The 22,194-nt window shown below is 39.1% G+C and overlaps 1 protein-coding gene across 3 annotated transcripts; it reads left to right on the forward strand.

The window, feature by feature from the left end:
- Window positions 1–822: 822 nt before the first annotated feature.
- AQP4 (aquaporin 4) lies at window positions 823–16,906 on the forward strand. Of its 3 annotated transcripts, none has more exons than XM_066247157.1 (5): window positions 823–1,058; window positions 6,032–6,446; window positions 8,349–8,513; window positions 8,805–8,885; window positions 12,556–16,906. In XM_066247157.1, exons 1-5 carry the CDS (start codon window positions 1,012–1,014, stop codon window positions 12,832–12,834), a joined length of 987 nt encoding a protein of 328 aa, XP_066103254.1. In that variant the 5' UTR covers window positions 823–1,011; the 3' UTR covers window positions 12,835–16,906. The 3 variants fall into 3 exon arrangements, with proteins under 3 accessions (XP_066103254.1, XP_066103255.1, XP_066103256.1); XM_066247158.1 differs by lacking the exon at window positions 823–1,058 and adding an exon at window positions 2,947–2,991; XM_066247159.1 differs by lacking the exon at window positions 823–1,058 and adding an exon at window positions 3,927–3,996.
- The last annotated feature ends 5,288 nt before the right edge of the window (window positions 16,907–22,194 follow it).

The following is a 22,194-nucleotide window of genomic DNA, read 5'->3' on the forward strand; positions in this document are numbered from 1 at the left end:
CATTTTCCTCCTCCATTCCTGATCTACAGCTTCACAAGATGACTCAACTGAAAACTCACAAGATTGCTTAACGTAAATGGCTGGTTTCAAAACAGCGTGCTGTGTTACTATCTTCTCCCCCAAAGATCACAGGACTACTCAGTGAGAATGTCAAGAAGATTTAATCAATAAATTGTTAGTTTATTTTTAAGTGAACTAGGTTCTTTCAAATTTACCAATAGGAAACAATTTCTAGATTCTAAATATTATTCGGCTCTCAGCCCAAGACAGTTCAAAACAGATCAGCTCGGGAGCTGTTTATATTCACCGGGGTCCGCCCACCTCGTCTTACTGCCCACAATCACCAGGCGTACATTACAGCTGCTTTGTTCCATCGTCATGACCTGTGTGCATCACCACCGATAATCCTATTAGAAATGTGTGTCCCTAGTCCGAAGAAACACCAGGCAAGTAGTGGGTTATTGCACAGGGTTGAAGATGTAGCAGAAGGCTCAATTACACCATCTGAAATCTATAAAGGACAGTAAGTAATACCTAATAAGAAAAACTACCTCCAGCAAGTGAACGGTTAATTCTTGGTCAATTTTAAGCCACTCTGCTGAGTACTAACAAGTATATGAGTTAGTGCCAAAGAGGGTGGCCCTTTCCTTGATGGGAACAGCCATCCCTTAGGAACTAGACTGTCAACAGATTCTACCATGGCGACAATCAGCCAGCCAGAAGAAACGGAAAGGTTCTGAGAAACTGTGGCAACCAAGTTTTGCTGGCACTTTATATAATGGTGAAGGGAACTGCTATGGCCGTGGAGAGAATGCTAATGAGCCTAAGTCATCTTGGGAAGAGTGGACCTGAAAAAGATCCCCCCAATAACTAGCAGCCTCAGGGAGCACCGTGCTTCATGGACCCCCTGTGGATATGACCACAGCCTTCATTCACAAAGGAAGGACGTAAACACGGCAGCATTGCTCCTTGCGTTCAGCATTCATCAGCCTCACAAACACTTCCGCCTCAATGTTCTTGGAGTCAGAGCAATTGCATCTAGCGTATCTACTTAGAAGGTAAAAGTTTTCAAATTAAAAAAACATACACACATTTTGCACCTTTTAAAAAGTCTCATTCTAAAATCTGAATGGTAAACAGCTTTAGGAATCAATATAAACATTTCACATAAATGCACCCCTCCCTATCACCAGAAGTTACTCTAACTCTCAGGGAGCATATTTTAAGAAGGTTGAAAACCCTGATGGACCATCAGCAGTGTGCAACCACATTCTTAAGGATATGATTTTGAATTTAATCTTTGCAATCTGACAATGCTGGAGACAGTAATAAAGTCCTCCTCCGAAGTTCACACTCAAAACTCTAATTACTCTTTCTAATGAGAGCTTTCCACCAAGTCTTTCTAATGAGAGCTTTTTCCAAGTCTCAACTGCCTAAATGAGATAAGAAAACAAAAACTTGTAACTGTGATGTGAAAGTCTAACAGCTTTTGTCCTCTCTCCCATGTGTCTTCCTTACCACACTTTATTCCAAAAAAAAAAAAAAATACTCTGACCTGAAATCAGACAAAGAGGCAGGACAGGGATGGGGACAATCCCATAGAAAGATGTGAGTTGCCTGACCTGTGGTGGCGCAGTGGATAAAGCGTCGACCTGGAAATGCTGAGGTCGCCAGTTCGAAACCCTGGGCTTGCCTGGTCAAGGCACATATGGGAGTTGATGCTTCCAGCTCCTCCCCCCTATCTCTCTCTCCTCTCTGTCTCTCTCTCTCTCCTCTCTAAAATGAATAAATAAATAAAGAATAAAAAAAATGAATAAATAAATAAAAAAAATAGAAAGATGTGAGTTATCATCTCATTGTTGGGTTGAGCAGGAAGTTAATAAATGTTTATTGTATTATTAAAAAGTAAGTAATTAACTATTATAAAATAAGACGGCCATATACATGTCAGTGATGATAGACTGTCATAAACCAAGGGTTGTGATTATTCCAATTCTAAGCACCTAAGGTTTGTTTGAAAAAACAGTTAGATGGTGATGATTCTCAGACCTGCCAGAGTTTGCCAAATTCTTTAGTTGGAAATGCCTTCCTGGTCACACACTTGTGCAAGTGCACGGGGCCCTGCATTTAGGAGGGCCCTACTCTGTGCTTAATGCCCTGTTATTGCAATCTTGAAACTCTGAATCAGTTTTGAACAAGGAATTCTGCATTCATATTGCCTTGGGTCCCCACAAATGATGTAGTCAGTCCTGTCCTTAGGTTTTCAGATATTAAATTTATCTACAATTCCCAGTAATTTTGGCCCTGTCCAACCTCTATATTTTTTAATTTGCTACTTCTTACCCAACAATTATCATTAATATAACAACCAAGTAAGCATCCTGGAGATGTCTTATTTCCTATTTTTTCTTATTTTCTGTTGTCAAAATCAGCACTGCCCAGGCTACAAATAGACCTGCACTTATTTATCTATTGTGCTTAAAAATGCCACTTCTTAAATCAAAAACTTCAAATAAAAGCCATTGGGTATTTTGTCACTCAAAAATCAATGCACTGCGGCCTCTTGATTCATCTCAACTGCTGGATAATGCTAATCTGTATTCTCATAGTTGCCCAATTTCAACGACAACACACAACCAAACAAGACAAATCCTCAGTAATTTTTTTTTTTTGGTAGGGAGAACTCAGATAAAGATTTGGGGAAATCCCCATTTTTAAAGCTGGCCAGCTAAAGAAACATCATGTAAGCATTTTGTATTCCTGAAATGCCCTGTGTCCGCAGCAATCAGGTAGAGAAAAGTTCTTTCAAGTTCAAATATAACTTAGCAATTGCCACATGGGGCAGAATCTTTCCACCCCTAGACTCCAAAAACCCAATCAGACAAGTGGCCGTAATCTGACTCCCAGTGCACTGGGAGCTGCGGGCAGGCAATGAGAGCTGCACTCTGGCCAGGACGGTATGAGTGACAGACTCGCAGCAAGGCGGTGGGGGTAAGTCCTTCTTTGCCTTAAGGGAACAATGCTCAGGGCCAAAAGATGAAACTATGACTCTTTTATTAAAGAGAGATTTGTGCCTTCTCCGGTAGAATCTAGAAGGAAACTAGAGGGCAGGTGGGTAGTTCTTTAGATTTGAATAGTGGGCATATTCAAAAGACAGGCATAGAGAAGGTCAAGGAAAAGAGATGCTTTGTTGCAAAATCCCCCATATGTTCCAGATCTGTGAAAGCAGCGAAAATGGCCCTATGGAGGTAAATCTATCTGCAGTATTTTTCATCAGAAAAATTACTCACTGAGGGGCGCAGCCATCCAGGAGAGAATCAGGCTGGGTGTTCAGCTAGAAAGAAATGCATCCCTTTCAGTACAATCAGGGCACATCAACAAGCCCCCTTTGTTCCGGGGCAAAAGAAGCAAAACAAATGGTGTTGATCCATTTCCAGTGAGTGTGAACATGTAAAGGAACATAGACAATAACAGCAGGGAGCTATGAGAGCCACTGCCGTGAGCACTTCTAAGGCCATGGATATGTATGTGGTGCCAGAAATCTTGGGGGTTCACAGCCCACTGAGGCTGGTCATTGTATGTATTTCCTAAAAAAAAAAAAATCTAAATGCATTTTTAAGGAATTAATTGATCTGTTTGATTTGAGAGGGATGGTCCTGATGAAAATTTGAAGCTGAAAGAGCAAGGGTTACTTAAATTAGGTCCTTAGAGAGGTAGGCAGATGGCAGATGGGTGAGAGAATGGGCAGGGAGAGAGAACCCAGGGAACCGGGGAAAGTGAGGGAAGAAGGGGTGTCGCAGGGAGGCGGCCTTTCTGCGGGGCCAGCCCCTTCCCGGGAGATCCCGTGCTGCTGAAAAGGAACGTGCGCTTCCTCCCACCCGTCCTTAGCTTTCTGCGTGGTCCATTTCCTTTTCCCCACTAAATCCGGCCGCAGACGACCAGCACCTGTGACAGCACCTAGCCCCTTGCCATCCCAGCTGCAGCCCTGGGCTGCTGGTGAGTGCAGAAGCCGCCCTCGTAACTGTTTTCTCCATTGTGAGTTCTTTGAGTTTCTCCCCCTTGGGAATATTTTTAATGCCTCTTCCAGGACACCTTCCCTGCACCACTCCAAATGCTGTTTTCTCTCTTCATTTTCTCTTCCTCCAGGGAGTGTGATGTCATTGCCCTCCCAGCTGGGGGGTTTTGTAATTACACGATTCACTTGGAAGAGTTCGTTTGGGCATTGGAAACTTGGGACAGGACTAGCTGTTCTCTCTCCCTCTGGGACCACTTGAGCTTGGGCAGAAAGTGGGGTTCTCTTTCCAACGCTGAAGGAAAGCCGGTATCAAACCAGAGGCTGAGCTGAGCTCCTATAGGTCAAGAGAGAGTCCCCCTAGCCATTTTTGACACAGCATTTCCCCACTGTCCATGCAGAACCAAGGACTCCCAGAGATGGGGGGGGGGGGGCCGTGAGTCTCACTCTCAGTAATTAATCAAGGGGTAGGCAGCAATAACTCTAATCTGTTAAAATACTTGGCTTTCTTGCCTAACTCTTTTTATAGTCCCCTGTCATTGGAGTCTCTGCTAAATGCTCTCCATACTCCTTCCTTCTTGCTGCTATCACAGGCTTGAATAATGGACAAAAGGGGTACTTGCCCCCGCCCCAGGGGAATCCTACTCATTTCCAGTATGAGCAGCTGGCACTCATATCCCCAGACCCCATCTCTTCCCAGCTGCAGAGATCTGCAGAGAGTAAAAGGCGAATAGATCGGAGGAAGAAGTCGGTGCCCTCCACGCTGTGGTTCAGCTCGCATCCTTCCCCCACCCCCACGCACACAAGCTTCCCCGGCTGGAGGCACTCCACGCTGTCTTCTAGGGCCAAGCAGCAGTTAGAGAAGGCCACCAAGAGGGCACTGAAGAAAAGCCGCACTCCTCGGAGGTTTTGCTTCCGGGACCCCAGTGGCCCTGGCCCCACCCCCTTCGACACTCGCTGTCAGCCTTGCGGGCTGCTCCTGAGGGGCGGGCAGGGAGCCTGGGCGCTGCTTGCATACACCGGCCTCCAGGGTCTTTGGGGGAGTTGATCTGAGGGGTAATGTCAGGGGCTGAGAGAGGGTTCAACACAAGGAGGGGCTGTCCCCTAACACTGCAAAAGCACCGCGGAAGCCAGGATGTAGCCTTCCCAGGAGAGGTTGCGTGGGGTGGGGTGGGGGGGATCGGCTGATCGGCCTCTCTATTTGTCCACCCGGCCACTGCCCCTGAGCCTGGCAACCGCCCCCCCCCGGAGTGGTCTTTCTGCCCCGCCCCCTCCCCAGCCCTTTGAGAGGCACCCCTGGGTTCCTGAGGGCCACGCCACAGGTCTGGGCAGGAGTGCACAGCGTCCCTGGGGCTCCTCCCTCTGGCTGGGGAGAGGGAGGGGTGTCCCTGTCTCTGCTGAGGCCCAGCGTGACCCTACCGCCCCTGCCTGTCACCATTAGATCCCCTTCCCCCAATGAATTTACCTTCTGGAAAGACAACTTCCCGCATTCCAGGCTTCCGAGCAGGCCTCCCCTGAATCCAGAGTCCCTCCTGGGGGCAGTGGAGGGCCAATCTGTGCTCTATAAATCCTTCTGCAGAAGACCATTTCGAGCAATAAACGACAAAACTGAAGAAGACTTCCCTGTTTTATTACTTTGTGTTCAAAATATAAATGGCATATAAAAGCACATTGAAACATAACTTGCTCTGAGGGAATTACTAGAAAGTAAATATATTTTATTCTTAATTCTTTATGGAACTTGATTTTCTTCTCTAGTGACAATTCAGATAATTTTCCAGTGAAATTGAATTATCTTTTAATATTAAATCAAAGGAGACTAGAATAATTTTATTGACTATTGGTTAAGGAGATAATTAACTAATTACAGAGATTTTTCAGAAGCATTCTTTATTGGTAGCAAATAACTTTTTGGGGGGTCCTTTCCACAATAGAACAAGACTGCAGGCCTGGGGTCTTCACCTGAATTCATAAAACCCAGTTTAGTAGCTTCTGATGCTGACTTCGTTTTCTTTTCAGTAAGTGTGGAGCTTTGTATAAAAAAGAGACCGTCATGGTGGCCTTCAAAGGGGTCTGGACTCAAGCGTTCTGGAAAGCAGTCACCGCGGAATTTCTGGCTATGCTCATTTTTGTTCTCCTCAGCCTGGGATCCACCATCAACTGGGGTGGGACGGAAAAGCCCTTGCCCGTTGACATGGTCCTCATCTCCCTATGCTTTGGACTCAGCATTGCGACAATGGTGCAGTGCTTCGGCCACATCAGTGGTGGCCACATCAACCCTGCCGTGACGGTGGCCATGGTGTGCACGAGGAAGATCAGCATCGCCAAGTCTGTCTTCTACATCGCAGCCCAGTGCCTGGGCGCCATCATTGGAGCTGGAATTCTCTACCTCGTCACGCCCCCCAGCGTGGTGGGAGGTTTGGGAGTCACCACGGTAGCACCTTTAGCTTTTATTTTCAAACTAGAACTTCAAGCTTCTTGCAGACTCGGTGGCCTGAGAGACCTTCTTAAAATTGCTAGTTTATTACCAGGAAATTTCTGATGATTCTTTTCTTTTCTTTTTTTTTTTCTTTTCTTTTTTTTTTTTTTTTGTGTGTGTGTATTTTTCCGAAGCTGGAAACGGGGAGAGACAGTCAGACAGACTCCCGCATGCGCCGGACCGGGATCCACCCGGCACACCCACCAGGGGGGACGCTCTGCCCACCAGGGGGCAACGCTCTGCCCACCAGGGGGCGATGCTCTGCCCCTCCGGGATGTCAGTGTGTTGCGACCAGAGCCACTCTAGCGCCTGGGGCAGAGGCCAAGGAGCCATCCCCAGCGCCCGGGCCATCTTTGCTCCAATGGAGCCTCACTGCAGGAGGGGAAGAGATAGACAGAGAGGAAGGAGAGGGGGAGGGGTGGAGAAGCAGATGGGTGCTTCTCCTGTGTGCCCTGGCCGGGAATCGAACCCGGGACTCCTGCACGCCAGGCCGACGCTCTACCACTGAGCCAACCGGCCAGGGCTGATGATTCTTGATAAGGGTGAATAAACTGATTCTGGCAACATTGCATGTATCCATATGAAGTCATTGTTTGCTATTGAGTGACTTGAATATTACTAAGTCTCAGTATCACAAAAATTGTGTTGCTTTTTCCACCTCTCTTTCTCTCCCATCCCAGTGACTATATATTTAGAATAGACATTTTTATTACAATTTTTATTGGTTCACTAGCAGAAACATGTTCATGAAATTTTAAATGATCTATGTCAAGGATCATGCTTAAAAAAGTAAATTGGCATTTGATCCTAGCTTGGTTCTTAGCTGATTAGAACTATCCTTTGTTAGCTCAATATCAAAGTTGATTTTAAAAAGATGAAAAAAAGCCACACACAGTTAAAATTTTAATTGAAATATATATTAATTAATTTAAATCTAATAAATGGATTTAATTATTGCCTTGTAAAATTACAAGACTCTCAAGAAACTCTTTTATAAGTTAAGTATAGCAGTAGCACATACTGCTTTCTTTATAAAAAATAACATTCAACACAAACTCTTGCTTGGTCATTGTAAGAGTAATTATCATATTTTTTTGCTCCATAAGATGCACTTTTTCCCCCAAAAGTGGAGGGGAAAATGCCCGTGCATCTTATGGAGCAAAAAAATATGGTATTTTATTAAATATTTTAACATATCATTTAGTTCAGAATTTTTTTTTCTTATTTTCCTCCTTAAAACCCTAGGCATGTCTATGGTCAGATGCATCTTATGGAGTGAAAAATACAGTAATAATCTGTGTGGCCCAAAATGAGTAGAACTTTATTCCTTCTTTTGGGGGAGGGCGGGGGTGGCAGTGTCTTAATTGGGAGTGGAATAGAAGAGGCAACCATCAGTTTTTTTTTTTTCAATTACAGTTTACATTCAATATTATTTTGTATTAGTTTCAGGTGTATAGCATAGTGATTAGACAATCATGTAGTTTACAGAGTGATGATGCCCTAGTATTTCAGGAACCCACCTGACACCACACTTAGTTATGATATTACTGACTATAGTTCCTATGCTGCAATTTACATCTCTGCAATTATTCTGTAACTACCAATTTATACTGTTTAATCCTTGCAACTTTTCCCCCCAGGCCCCAAACCCCTCCCCCCTGTCAACCATTAATCTGTTCTCTGTCTATATGAGTCTGTTCTATTTTGTTTATTCTGTTCTTTAGATTCCACATATTAATGAAATAATATGTCAACCATCAGTTTTTATGCAGATAAAATATGCTTTTCACAATGATATGTAATCATAAAAAAGTGTATTCTTGCTTCAACTCAGATGGAGTATTTTTGTCTTTCTAGGTTCATGGAAATCTCACTGCTGGTCACGGTCTCCTGGTGGAGTTGATAATTACATTTCAGTTGGTGTTTACTATTTTTGCCAGCTGTGATTCCAAACGGACTGATGTCACTGGTTCAATAGCTTTAGCAATTGGATTTTCTGTAGCAATTGGACATTTATTTGCAGTAAGTTTCCAAGCCTGTTTAAATAATTGATCTATTTCATTTATCCTCACCCTAGAGTTGGCCTGAAAATGTGTTTTACAGCTAATTTTTTTTAGAATCCAGCCATGTCTGCCCATTTTAAATGGTTATTTTACTCACTTTTCAATGAGAAGGTTGATATGGCAGCTAGCATCTTGACAGTTCTCAGTTTTTTTTGGTTAGTTACCATTGCAAATGGTAGCAAATTTCAATGAATGATACCGTCAGTAGACCTGTTTCAGCAATCTAAAATTGTTTTCTTTTTCCCTATAGATTAATTACACTGGTGCCAGCATGAACCCCGCCCGTTCCTTTGGACCTGCAGTTATCATGGGAAATTGGGAAAACCATTGGGTAACTATCATGTTGAGGACAATTACCCATGGAGCGCTTTTCTTTTTCATTGTTTTGCTCACTAGTTTCTCGTATTTCCTCCCAACCTTGACCCCGTTCCTACCTTACTACATCTTTCGTGAAGACTAAGGAGAGACTAGCACTGATCTGCTTCAAAACATCTCATATCTATTCTGAGCCTTCAGGATTGTCATTTTTTAATCACTGCTTTGTGCATTATATCTGACAGGCTACAACAGAATACATTGTACAAGGAGGCTGCCTATATGGAACAAGTTAAAATCAGGACAGTGTAGTGAATATGGTTTTTAAATAATTGAAAGTAAAGCCTTCCTGGCAGTAACTTAAAACATACTTGCAAAAAAGAAGATGAAGAAGAAAATAAATGCTTAAAAGCACTGCCCACTGCCCGTAGTAAAAATAGTTACCTTTTTTGTTTACAAAAGCTTGAACCCATACAATAGTATGCAAGTTGGAAGCATTTGAACTGCAGATGGTGAGAAGTAAACGGTGCAAATGTTTACGCTATTATCACCATAGGCAGAGCTGGTGGAAAAACAAATGACTTTGAGAAAAGGCGTACTCTTCAGTCTCATGCCTAACCTACTTATTAAGGTGGTGGCAGTGCTTCCAGAGAGAAATGGTACCCATTTTTAAAGATCACAACCAATTTTATTTCAATTTTTTTTTACAGAAAGAAATTTAAATTCCTTAAATGAATAATATAGCATCTTTGAAGGCCACTCACACACTAACAATAAACAATAAAAATATAAGACATGTAAGCCAGCCTCAAATGGGGCTAACTTGTATTGTCATTTATGTGTTATGAATGCTATTTTATAACTTTTAATTTGTAAATATAATAGCATGTCATTTGTGTTTTAATCTCATGTATACAGTGGTTATTCACCCACTTGACCATGGTATACATTGCAAATGAGAAAAAACTATATCACTTTGATGTGCATTCAGTTCTAAGGAAAGTGTGCTGAGTTTTTACAAGCAATCTACTCTATTAAATAATAGCCTTTGAGTCAGTGTTCAAAGTCAGAATGTAGGACCCAGACAGGCAAAGACTTAGTCAACAATATTATCTATAGTATTGATCATTTTGCCACTGATATTTCCAGATTTATGTCTCAAAAAAGTTGCCACATTAACAGGAATGGGAACTTTTTTATGGGCAATATATAGCTCTTATGGCAAACATACAACTTTAGTTTAACTTATTAAATTCAAACTATTTTTATAATTAAATTTAGAAAAAGAAAACTTCTAATTTAATTTAAAAGGACTTTAAAATGTGGGTGAAAATGTGTTCTTGTTAATTACTTGTTAGTTATGGTAAACTAGTGATAATTTAGAGCAGGAAAATTACTAGCCTATTGATTGGTTCAAAGTTTCCCTTTCTTGGTATTTTATAACAAACTTACTCTGACTGAAAGTGAATCTCCATTTTGTAGCAATGGTGTGTGAAATTTAGAACTAAGTTAAAGTATCTACAGATATAGGTAGATAGATGATAGATAGATAGATAGATAGATAGATGATAGACAGACAGACTAGAAATAACACCAATATATTAACGACATAATTTTAGTTTTCTTTTTTATACTTTTCTGTATTTTTAAGGCTAAAAATTATTTACCTTTATATATTTTAAAAGTTATTTTACAGTATATTATGACCTTAGTTTGAAATAGCAACTTGAAATTCATATTTATTTTTGAGAACATGCAACTAGCTATTTCGTTCAGAAGTGCTTTGGGGAATTGTCGTGACAATTTAGCAGTCACTAGTCGCCCCTGTGGGACTCATAGCTTGTGGACTAGAACATATTTAAGGAGATCTCACCAAGGGAACAAACAGTAAAGACATTCAAAGGAGGGATCCTTTGAAAGAGCAAGGAAAAGGTAAAGTCTCACATGGTTTCTTTCATGTTCAAGATAAGAAACTTCTTGTAACCATTCTACCGACAGTTTCCCTGTTGAGGATATATGTTCAGCTTTAACTTAAAGTTTAAACTTTCTTTAGATTTTAGATGCTGATATCCATTTCCAGAGGGTATTTTAAGCCAGAATCATTCATCACATTTTTTTTTCAAATGAGAGAAGTGCACTGAAGTAGAAAGCAGTATAATAGTTTAAAAAAGTGACCGTTGCTAAGCATGAAATCTTCAATAAGCTTTTTACCCTGTCAGAGTGCTAGTTTTTCACTAATAAAGAGAAAATAATAATAATATCTAACTCAAAGGCTATTATTAGAATTAAGTGAGTTGATATGAGAAAAGTACTAAGGAGAGCTGGCTCAAAGGCATTGCTCAGTAAACAGGGTTTCTGTTGCCCAAGTGAATCTGTTGAATGAATGTCTAATATTTTACAACATCCATACATGTGGTCTAAAGAAAATATTGAAGTTTATCCCAAACTCAGAACTTAATTCATTCTAGACACATAAGTAGCCTGGTAAAAGCTTCCACATGTTGAATTTAAAATCCTACAGAATTGCTTATTCATCCTCAGCTAACCATTATCCATAAACTAGTCCAGGGTTTTTCACCAACTCACCATTGTAAGAACCATGTTCTGTGTGAGGGGGGGGGGGAGCATTCTGCAAGAAAAGTAATGAACAAACCATGAGGTTTTCAATTAAATCACCAAATTTTAGAGGTAAACGTGTAACATAAACGAAGAGGACTTATAGCCAGCCTAGTCAGGTGCATCTGTAATTTGTCTAGGGAACATGGAATGGAGAAGGTTACTATGCAAATGGAACCATTCAGTACTTTACAAACACTTAATTAAATTTCCATTTAATCCTGACACCCTGTGAGGTATGCATTATTATTATCCCCACTTTGCAGATGAAGAAATTAAGGTTTAGGAAGTTAAGAAACTAATGCAAGCATTCACTAAAGCTAAGCGGTGGAGTTGGGATTCCATGTACTGAATAACGAAACTCCAAATGATATCATCTGTACTATGACTGTGATTATGCAGAAAATGAATGTAAGATGGCAATATTAAGAAAATGATGTGGCCCTGGCCGGTTGGCTCAGTGGTAGAGCGTTGGCCTGGCGTGCAGAAGTCCCTGGTTCGATTCCCAGCCAGGGCACACAGGAGAGGCGCCCATCTGCTTCTCCACCCCTCCCCCTCTCCTTCCTCTCTGTCTCTCTCTTCCCCTCCCGCAGCCGAGGCTTCGTTGGAGCAAAGATGGTCCGGGCGCTGGGGATGGCTCCTTGGCCTCTGCCCCAGGCGCTGGAGTGGCTCTGGTCGCAGCAGAGCAACGCCCCGGAGGGGCAGAGCATCGCCCCCTGGTGGGCAGAGCGTCGCCCCCTGGTGGGCGTGCTGGGTGGATCCCGGTCGGGCGCATGCGGGAGTCTATCTCTCCCCGTTTCTAGCTTCGGAAAAAAAGAAAAAAGAAAATTATAAGTACTTTCCAGAAATTCTTTTTCTATTTTAGTTGAAGAATTCTTATGTCTCCTTAATATGCAGTACCACCAAAGAGGAGCTATCTTTACTTTAAGCATTATCAGAAAATGGTCATTTTATATGACCCATGCATGCCCTTCTCTTAATTTAAGCAAGCTAAATTCTATATTCATGAGATATTCAAAGGAATAGTTTTTCTCTACTTAAACTACATATCTCTTTTATTTTTCCTTCAGATATATTGGGTTGGACCCATAATAGGAGCTGTCCTTGCTGGTGGCCTTTATGAATATGTCTTCTGTCCGGATATTGAACTCAAACGTCGCTTTAAAGAAGCCTTCAGCAAAGCTACTCAGCAAACAAAAGGGAGCTATATGGAGGTGGAGGACAACAGGAGTCAGGTAGAGACGGAGGACTTGATCCTAAAACCTGGAGTGGTGCATGTGATTGACATCGACCGGGGCGAGGAGAAGAAGGGGAAAGACCCATCAGGAGAAGTGTTGTCTTCCGTATGACTAGAACAAAGCACTGAAAGCAGACAAGAGCCCTTAGAACTATCCTCAGATTTCCTTCCACCCATTAAGGAAACAGATTTGTTATAAATTACACGTGTGCAGGTTTGTTGTTTCATGTCCTATTACTCAGCCTAGATAATAAGTATTCCATTATTTACCAAGGAGGAATGAAAGACACCTATTGTGAATTCCAAATATAAAAAAGAAACATTTTTAAGTATCCCCAAAGCATTTATGTACCTAGTGTATCTAGTTGCCACTCATTAATAATCAATTTAAAATGTGTCTCAAGGTTTGGTTTAATCTTGCCTGACAGAAAACATAGGCAAACCTATCAGCACATTCTTCCTCTACCAAGAAATTGGTATTGTCAATGCTATAAATTGAGTATTTATTCCATTCTATCAAGTTTGTCGATGGCAAAATACAGAATGTTACAGAGTCATGCACATTTAAGAAAGGAAGTATAACAAGCTTTTTTTATGGGCAATCCCTTATTTACAAACTACCTCAGAAAAGGAATGTATCAAGAAGGGTCATTGCTAATAAATTCTTTCCACTTATATTTCAAATACCAAACTTTAAACCCAAACTCCAAACCTAAAATATTCTTTCCTCCTCCTCAATGCCCAAGGTAATGTGAAACTAAAACCCAGAAACTGGAAGAATGTTCAGAAACCCTGTATATTTATTAGTTCCACCTAATAAAACATCCAAATCATAAAAGACACCTATTGAGATTCTGGACAAACAGATTTATAAAATCTCATAAGGGTGGGGAGATAAGTTATCACCACACAAAAATCATAAGGAAAACGGAAATCTGAACTCTGGTGAGAAATAGCTGTCCTGTTTTCAGTGCACATCCTCAAACCCATCACATGAGGTTAACAATCTATACTTTTAACCACTTAACTGCTTCGCTTATTTTTTTTAATTTATTGGAAAAACTGGGGGTTTTGTTTGTTTGTAACTTTGGTTATCTATATTTAAACTTTAGCTGAGACTTATTTTTTGATAACGAGAACATAACTATGTGTGTCTAGACTTTTTTGTTGATTATTAAGCTCTAGAAAGTGTAAACGTGTCCTGCCCAGTCCCTATCTCTGATGCTCTCTCACGTCTCATGGAACTAGCTGGTTATCTTCACTGTGTGTGTAATGGTATTTTAATGCATTAAAATGCATGAAAGACAAGGAATAACATGGTTGTAAAACAAAAAAAGTGAGAACATCAGAACATCCTGTACTCAAAGCTGACTAGATGATCAATCTTTTATTTGTAGGGGTATTATTGTACATAACCAATACATTTTTTTAAAGTATTTTTATTACTGACTCGTTTGTCAAAATAGTTTTTTCTTCCTGTCCTGCTTTGCCTTGTGACAATAGAATGGTCTCTGGAAGCCCCAGTTTCTATCATCTTAACTGTGTGTAGCCTATGTTTTATCTTAGACAAAGAGTTGCAAACCTCAATTTCACTGAACAAAAGCTAGTAAAGCGAAATCCTATCATGGCAAAGAATGGCTTGTAAATAGCTGATAATCAAGAACTTTCCTCTCTCATGCACAGTTCCAACTGGGCGCCACTTTTTCGTGTTAATGGCAGTTGTGTGTCTGTAGCAGTGCGATAATGGACCACTATTAAACCTGATTCTCTTCGGTGCTAGAAAAGTGAGGTGAGAGGTTTCCAGGGTCACCACAGCAGCGTTGTGTTTGGGAGGGCCACTGGCATTTTTTTTTTTATAGCAGGTGCCAAAATCCCAGGCCCCTTTCTCAGGGATGTGGCCAACCACACCCTCCGCCAGTGATGCATGGATGGTTTATGCCAGTCTTTTTAAATGTTTGCATAATATATCACTAAAGACTTAAAATCAGTGCTGCTTAAAACATCATTTGCACACTGTCAGTTCAAAAATAGGTTAACAAGGAAAAGATAAGCAGATTTTCCCAGTACACTTACAATATATTGGCTCATATTCAGTTTTATTCAGCCATATGTTTTATTCCTTATAAATCACTTTCCTGCTCATTTCAATAACTTAGTGCTTTAAAAAAAGCATAAATGATGTTTTTGTACTTTGTTTTCAAGCAGCTAACAGAGTGCCTGGCACATAGTAGGTATTGGAAACAAGTATTAGTTAATAACAATACATGCATTTTATTGGGACTTAAGAATATGAGTAAATTTCTCTTAATCTTTATTTTACTCGATATTTAATAAAAAGCATGATTTCAAGGACTACTAAGGGAAGGTAATAGAAATGTAAAATCCACAAAATATATTTTTGCATTCTACTATCTTAGAAGTGTGAAAGCTTTAGTATTTTTTTTTCTTGCATATGAGACAACATATTTTGTATTTCACTCAAGGCTCTTCCAGTAAAAAGTAATGAAATTGTACCTTTCTAATGACATCTATGCAGCAGGGGTCTATTGCCATGTGGATGGCACCAAATTATCCAAGTGTATTAAGAGACTAGGGCTTTTCCCTCTAATCCCTTCTTATTAATGAAGTGCCTTGTGCTGCTCCCAGGAGGCTGCCACTGACAGAGATACAGAAAAGAGATCAGAGAGGAAAAACTGGAAGGACATAAATGAATTATACCCAGCCAGGAAACGATGCCAACCGTCTCTTCCCTGAGGAAAAGTACAACAAGCGTCCCCAAATTGCAAGGTGGTCCCTGCCCTGAACATGTATATAGTTTATCAAAGACTTCCAAGAGTAAAAGTCATTTTTTAAGTTTTCAGGAATTTCTTAATAATTTGGGGCACAGAATTTGAATGAATGTTTTCATTGTTGAAGACAGCATTTTCTTCAGCGAGTTCTAAGTTTTTGCCCTGGAAGAAAGTATTTTCTGGTACCTAAGGAGTTGCCTAAATTTAAGATGTTTACCCTTTTGTTTCTGCCATTTGATGTTTTTCATAAATTCGTATACTTTCTATTGTCTGATCATTTTCTCAATGTAGTTGATAGATGCTAGCTAGAGCTGCCACTCAGTCCTGAAGATTTTACGAGATCAGAAATATTTGAATAACATAGATGATGGAATTAAGTTGTCTGATTAATTATTAGAGGTCTGATTTCACAAAGCACAAAATATTCTTGTTAGGCAGTAAAACTAGGCAACTCACTTTATTTTTTAAACTCCAAAATGGACAGGAAAATTTAGTAGCAAATTCAAATGTTAAAATTAATTCTCACGAGACCCTTTGGTGCAACATGTCGACATTATCCCCACTTGTTATAAATATTTGACAAAGAAATTGCCTTTGTGACAACTAAAAATTACATCAGGAGCTCAATAGGTCACTTTATCAAATAACACAAAGTCAATATAAATTGTCATCATAAGCTCTTTTAAATATGCAAATTCAGAATATTTTATACTTGAAAGTAATAGTAATTCTGCCTTTGACGATACGTTTATGGCATCAAAATTATTAGGAAAATGTAGTTACTAACTGAAAACTATAACAAAACTCACATTCTTCACCACAAATTTTATCTATTTGCATTGGTATTGTAGTACTTTATAGATCAACCAAAACAGCAGTAACTTTTGAAGCCCATACATTTTCTGAAATACATGGGAGGCATTTAATTCAAAGCTCAAAACTTGTGGCTGCTCACTTTCATAAATAACTATAGTTTATAAAATACATTATCAAGTCAATGTTATACAACATGTCCCATGAACAATGAGGGACAGTGTTAATCCATGCATGTTGAAACCCAAGAGCTAAGAAGCATACTTAATTTATACAACCCAGTGTAATATATTTCTAGATTCTCTTCAGGATTAATTAAATGAACAGGCAATTTATGAAAATATATAAACAAATGTTTATCATTTTTATGATCCAAATCACAATGAAATTGTAATTCATGAAAAACTAGTAGAATAAACTGAACATATGGTTATGTTCATAATCATTTATTAACTGAAGTGTTATTCCAATGTTAAAGCTAATGTTAAGGAGATTCAAACTATAATGTTTAATATTTGGAATAATCTATTAGAGAATTAGCATTGTGGTTGATTTCCATGAACTATGTTGTATCTCATAATACTAAGCTTGTGCAAATAAAGTTTTTAATGTTTTAAAAAGTTAGCATTGTACTTAATGATGTTTGAAAATGCATTCCTAGTTTTTGCAAGTTAGATTTTAGAATTATCCTTTAGAATGACCAGTAAGGTTTAGATATTTGAGTATAATCAACACTAGATGAAATATAGGTGGAACCCAGATAATCAAATGTATTTTTTGAGAGCCTGCAGAGAAAGTATACTCTGTGATAAGCCCTGATGTAGACAGAAAAATTAGGTTTTCATGGGTTTAATTCTAAATGTCCACATCTGCAAAATAGGCCATTGAATATCAGCTGTCATTATAGTGAGTCTAAAAGTAAAGAAAAACAACTGTGACTGAAATGAGGGTGGTATTGCCAAATAAATGATCTACCCTTAGGGCAGTTGGCAGATTCTGCCTATGCAGATGGGTAATATAGGTACAATCAGTACTGGTTTACTCCCTTGGATTCTTGGTTTGATGGGGCTCCTCAATTTTGAGAGATTATAGACCCTCAGGGAAGGATTGAGTATAATAATGCATGTAGTGTACAACTCAACAAATGAGTAGTAAATTATGCCTTAGGAGCCAGGTGGATATGAAGCTCTCTTATAGCATTTATCAAATGGTAGTAAAATTACTTGTATAGGTCTGTCTTCCCTACTAAGTTCTAAACTCATTAAGGACTAAGATTTTGTATTATTGATTCTCTATCCCCCAACCTCAGTATGGAGCACTAGACTAGACATTTCACTCAATAAATGCTTGTTTCATAAATGAATAAAGAATTTAAGAAATATCTTACAATCAGTAAGAAATATCACAAAGCATTATATGTCAATCACATTGGTTTCACTTGTTATATAGGTGTTTGCTATGTATTTGAATTCTTATAATTCCATTTAGGAAACTAAAATTAGCTCAAACACTAAAGAAAAATAGAAAGGAAATTCACAGAAAAAATAAAGCACTAATTGGATGTCTAAAACTTATACCTAATATGTAGGCAACAAGACATGTTTTCATTGCTAACTTTATACAATGGCCAGATGTTAGATGAAATTTAGTTCAATGAGTATTTCAGCAAGAAAAGTATTTTAACAAGAATGGGAAGCTAGAGATACAAATGTCAGCTTGATTTTAGATAATTATCTCACTTGGAAAATGTCCAAAATAATTTGCTTTCTGAATTAATTTTGCTATTTTTTAGTTTTTCTCTCTCTTCACTCCTCAAGCTTAAGGGAGACATTAAGGGCCCTAAAAAGCTGAGTTAGTTATGCTACTTCCACATGTAGAGAAGATGCTGAGAAACTATGACATTGATGTTTGCAAACACTATGCAGCACAGTGATGGTACATGGCTAACGCTGAATAAATATGCAAAATGGATGGATGGATGGATGGATGGATGGATGGATGGATGGATGGATGGATGGAAGAAGTACTCCAATCTGGAGATATTAAGTTTATCTATGAACAAATGAAAATCATAGCTTGTATTCTTTCTTTTCTTATAAGAGCATTGGCCAAGAATCAGAATGGTAAAGGAGGAATGCATGGATTAGAATAATTCTCAATTATAAGTATACATATGGGACTTTATATAAATATTGTTCCCAATCATTTGATCTTAAAGGCTTATTGTGAGATAAGCATTGCTATCATTCTAATTTCCAAACATGAGAAAATCAAGTGCCAAGGACATTAAGTAAATTACTCAAAATTATACCTAGTAGTAAAGCAAAAACTGGAACCCACATTCCAGTTAATCCCAATCACCACTGTTATTCCCCTTCCATTCATCCGTCAGCTTAATTTCCCATTAGACATGTCTCCTTAAGTAGCAAAAAATACAGTCTAGCCATACTAAGGGAAATCCTGATTAAAACACCAACAAGAAGCAATAAATCAAATACCACAGACTTGAGGTAAATATTATAGAACTTAGGCAAGGTTACAAATAGGAGAACAGGGTTGACTGCCACAATGGCTTTGCTTTAAAATACTTTGGATAATTTAAGAAATTTTTGATTTGTTTAAGAAAATGTTTTAAAGATCCCTATTTAAGATATGTTTCATTTGGTCCAGAAAAGAGAGTCGAGAATTAATTGCGAAGTTACTGGTAAGGTCTTCTACATTTCAGTGATAACAATAGTGACAACATTCAGTTATGGAACGCTTACTCTGCACCAGGTGTATACTTCACACTGTGTACTCGTTTGTCAGAGGAACTCTCGGAGGTGGCTACTGCTATGACTCCCAGAAATTGAGCTCTAGAAGGATAAGTAACTTGTTCAAAGTAAAAGAGCTAAGTGGTAAGGTAGGATTGGACCCCAGACGTTCTGCCCATAGTCTCTACTCTTAGCCACAGCCTTCTATTTTGTCTTACCTATGGTACTCTAGGCTTCCAATTTTTCCAGCATTCAAATATGTCTTTTGCAAACGTTTGACTTTTCATATCCAATAGAGATTGCGGCATGTTTGAACTTCTCAGTTTTTCCAACTTAATCTCTGATTATCATTTTGACCAACTCTAAAAGAATATTTAAATATTCAAGTACAAATGCCATAAAGATAAACCAGCTGAACTTACAAAGTATTTCTGAAAAGGATTTTGAATGACCAGGAAAAGTTTTTTTTTAGTAACCCAGGGTATGACAGAAACCTCTTATACAGTATACCTCTTACATTTTAGCTCAGATTTTCTGGTTGGTCTTTAATTTGTCAAATTTTATAATTTCTCTTTACCCTTTATTGAGACAAATAATATGTACTTTAATTCTTTTCTACCTATTAATCACTTAATCAATACATATGCTTAAATAACTATTTTGTTCAAGGCTCTATAAAAATTTAATTGCATTTATTTATTAAATATTATTTTATTTAAATAAAATAATATTTTAAGAGAATCAATAAAATGGTGTTTGGTAATAATCAAGCTAGTCTAGAGTAACTTACCCTAGATGAGTTTATAAAGTATACAGATTGTATTTTTTTTTAAATCAAAGTTATTTTTGGGTGGGCAAAGTTATAATATTGTTAAAATAGCAACAGATTTGGGAAATAATTGATAGAATGATCATTGCCAGTATTTTCCCTTTCCTTCAATGATAGAAAGAGAGAAATTTTCATTTATAAAATAGAACTGAACAAATCTAGCATCTCCCTGTTTCCAAACTATAGAATTGTAGACTAAGTCCCTAATTGTTTTGACTCAGACTCTCAGAAGATAAAAAGTCTTTTAAAATATAGAGATGTACAACCGATGACTGTAAAAAACATTTGTTTAAATTTTGGGCCACCAAAGTAGAAAGGAGGACAAGAGGGAAGGAGGGAGAGAGGACGGCAGGTGGGCAGGAACCCCTAGGAGCAGCGAAGGGAGTGGAGAGGGCCCGCACACCCCGGCTCCCACGCTGTTGCTAAGACACAGAGGCAGATTAAGGTCGGTTGAGGCCCCGGACACAGAAGAAAATATTGGACCCCTTAAAAAAAGGAGAGAGACAAGGAAAATAAAAATACATGTTAGGCCCTGGCCTGTTGGCTCAGTGGTAGAGCATCGGCCTGGTGTGCAGGAGTCCCTGGTTCGATTCCTGGCCAGGGCACACAGGAGAAGCGCCCATCTGCTCCTCCACCCCTCCCCCTCTCCTTCCTCTCTGTCTCTCTCTTCCCCTCCAGCAGCCGAGGCTCCATTGGAGCAAAATTGGCCCCGGCTCTGAGGATGGCTCTGTGGCCTCTGCCTCAGGCGCTAGAATGGCTCTGGATGCAACAGAGCAACACCCAGATGGGCAGAGCATCGCCCCCTGGTGGGCATGCCAGGTGGATCCCGGTCGGGTGCATGCAGGAGTCTGTCTGACTGCCTCCCCGTTTCCAACTTAAGAAAAATACAATAAATAAATAAATAAATAAATAAATAAATAAATAAATAAATAAAGCATGTTAACCATACTTTTAAATAAATAAAAATATTATGTACTATCAATGTTAAAATTGCACATATGAAACCAAACTTGGTATCATTAGAAAAAAGTGTAAAGTTGCAGTTTTGCGGGGCCCTTCAGAAGTCGGGGCCCAGGGCGCGCCTAGTGTGCCCGGCCATTAAATCTGCCTCTGCTAAGACAGCAGCTGATGATACAGAAAAAGTCCCTGTGCTAAGTCCACATTTTCTTGTCATCCTATATTACAGTCAGTGCCCAAAATAAAACGGACTATGCATTGTCTTCAACAAACTTTAGTCCTCAACTCGATTTTAATTGTCAAAATGTCAGGCTAAAGGAAAATATGCTCCTTTCACAGACTAAAAAGACACTAAATCTTGATTTTCAGCAACAAATACAGGATGAAAGAAGGATCTTCCCATTTCTCTCAAGAAATCTAACCTCTCAAATTTATTTCCTTAAAAAAGAAAAATCATGAGCCTATATTTTCAGCACATGGCTCTTGGAAATGATTTGCCTTATTAAGCTACTCTAGGATTTCAGTGTCAAAACTTATCACAAAAGACGTATGTTTTATCTTGTTGTTTCAAAGGCCCATCTTATGGAAACAATCGCAGAGCTGAAGAATGAGAGAGGCTGAGATTTCTCTAGTGACCTACAGTAAGGAGGGGTTGAGAAAAACTCAGCCTCTCTCAGCTGAAAAAAATTCAGCCCTGTGGTGTTGGTACATTGTGGTTAAATCATTCATATTCTTTGAACTCTAATAAAAAAATTCTCATCAAACAATGATGACATTTTCATTTCATCAAAGTTTAATCACAAGAGTATTGTAATTCTGATTTTCTTCACCTCAGTTCAAATTGAAAGTAATTGTGAGATGTCATTTTAACTCTAACCATTACATCCTTTTTTACATGTTCCGTCTAACATTATTATGCCCATTTTGTTCTCTAAGACGCATGTCATTTTTTTTTCTATTACTCAAGCCATTTTAAAAGAACTTTGTCGCCTACTTACAAATAGTACACTTAAGGCTCATTTTGAAAAAGCATTCGAGATCACTAATTAACATAAATTGAAGATGTTTCCTTGAAACACGGAGAGAGACACCAGGGATAATAAATTCTGACTACGGAATTGTTTGATGTTGGAAAACCACCTAATTGCCTGAATCCTTGATTGTTTTCAAAAATTTTTTCTTAACTCCCCCTAGATTGATGGGCTTCACAAGCACAAAAGCAGAGAGGTAAATACAAGCTGGTTTAATTCCCTTTTCATTTACATTTTGGAAAAATAATTCTATCTTAGTCATGAAGCATACTGGGCTCTGGCCTGGGAAGTGGGAGTGTT

Source organism: Saccopteryx bilineata, chromosome 11, assembly GCF_036850765.1.
Source record: "Saccopteryx bilineata isolate mSacBil1 chromosome 11, mSacBil1_pri_phased_curated, whole genome shotgun sequence".
Classification (NCBI taxonomy): Eukaryota; Metazoa; Chordata; class Mammalia; order Chiroptera; family Emballonuridae; genus Saccopteryx; species Saccopteryx bilineata.

Excerpts from the sequence above, each read along its gene's own strand:
- AQP4 (XM_066247157.1), top strand. The coding sequence starts at position 1,012 with ATGTTCTTGGAGTCAGAGCAATTGCATCTAGCGTATCTACTTAGAAG. Across the intron at positions 6,447-8,348 it reads GAGGTTTGGGAGTCACCACG|GTTCATGGAAATCTCACTGC; the intron begins GTAGCACCTTTA and ends TTGTCTTTCTAG. Across the intron at positions 8,514-8,804 it reads CAATTGGACATTTATTTGCA|ATTAATTACACTGGTGCCAG; the intron begins GTAAGTTTCCAA and ends TTTTCCCTATAG.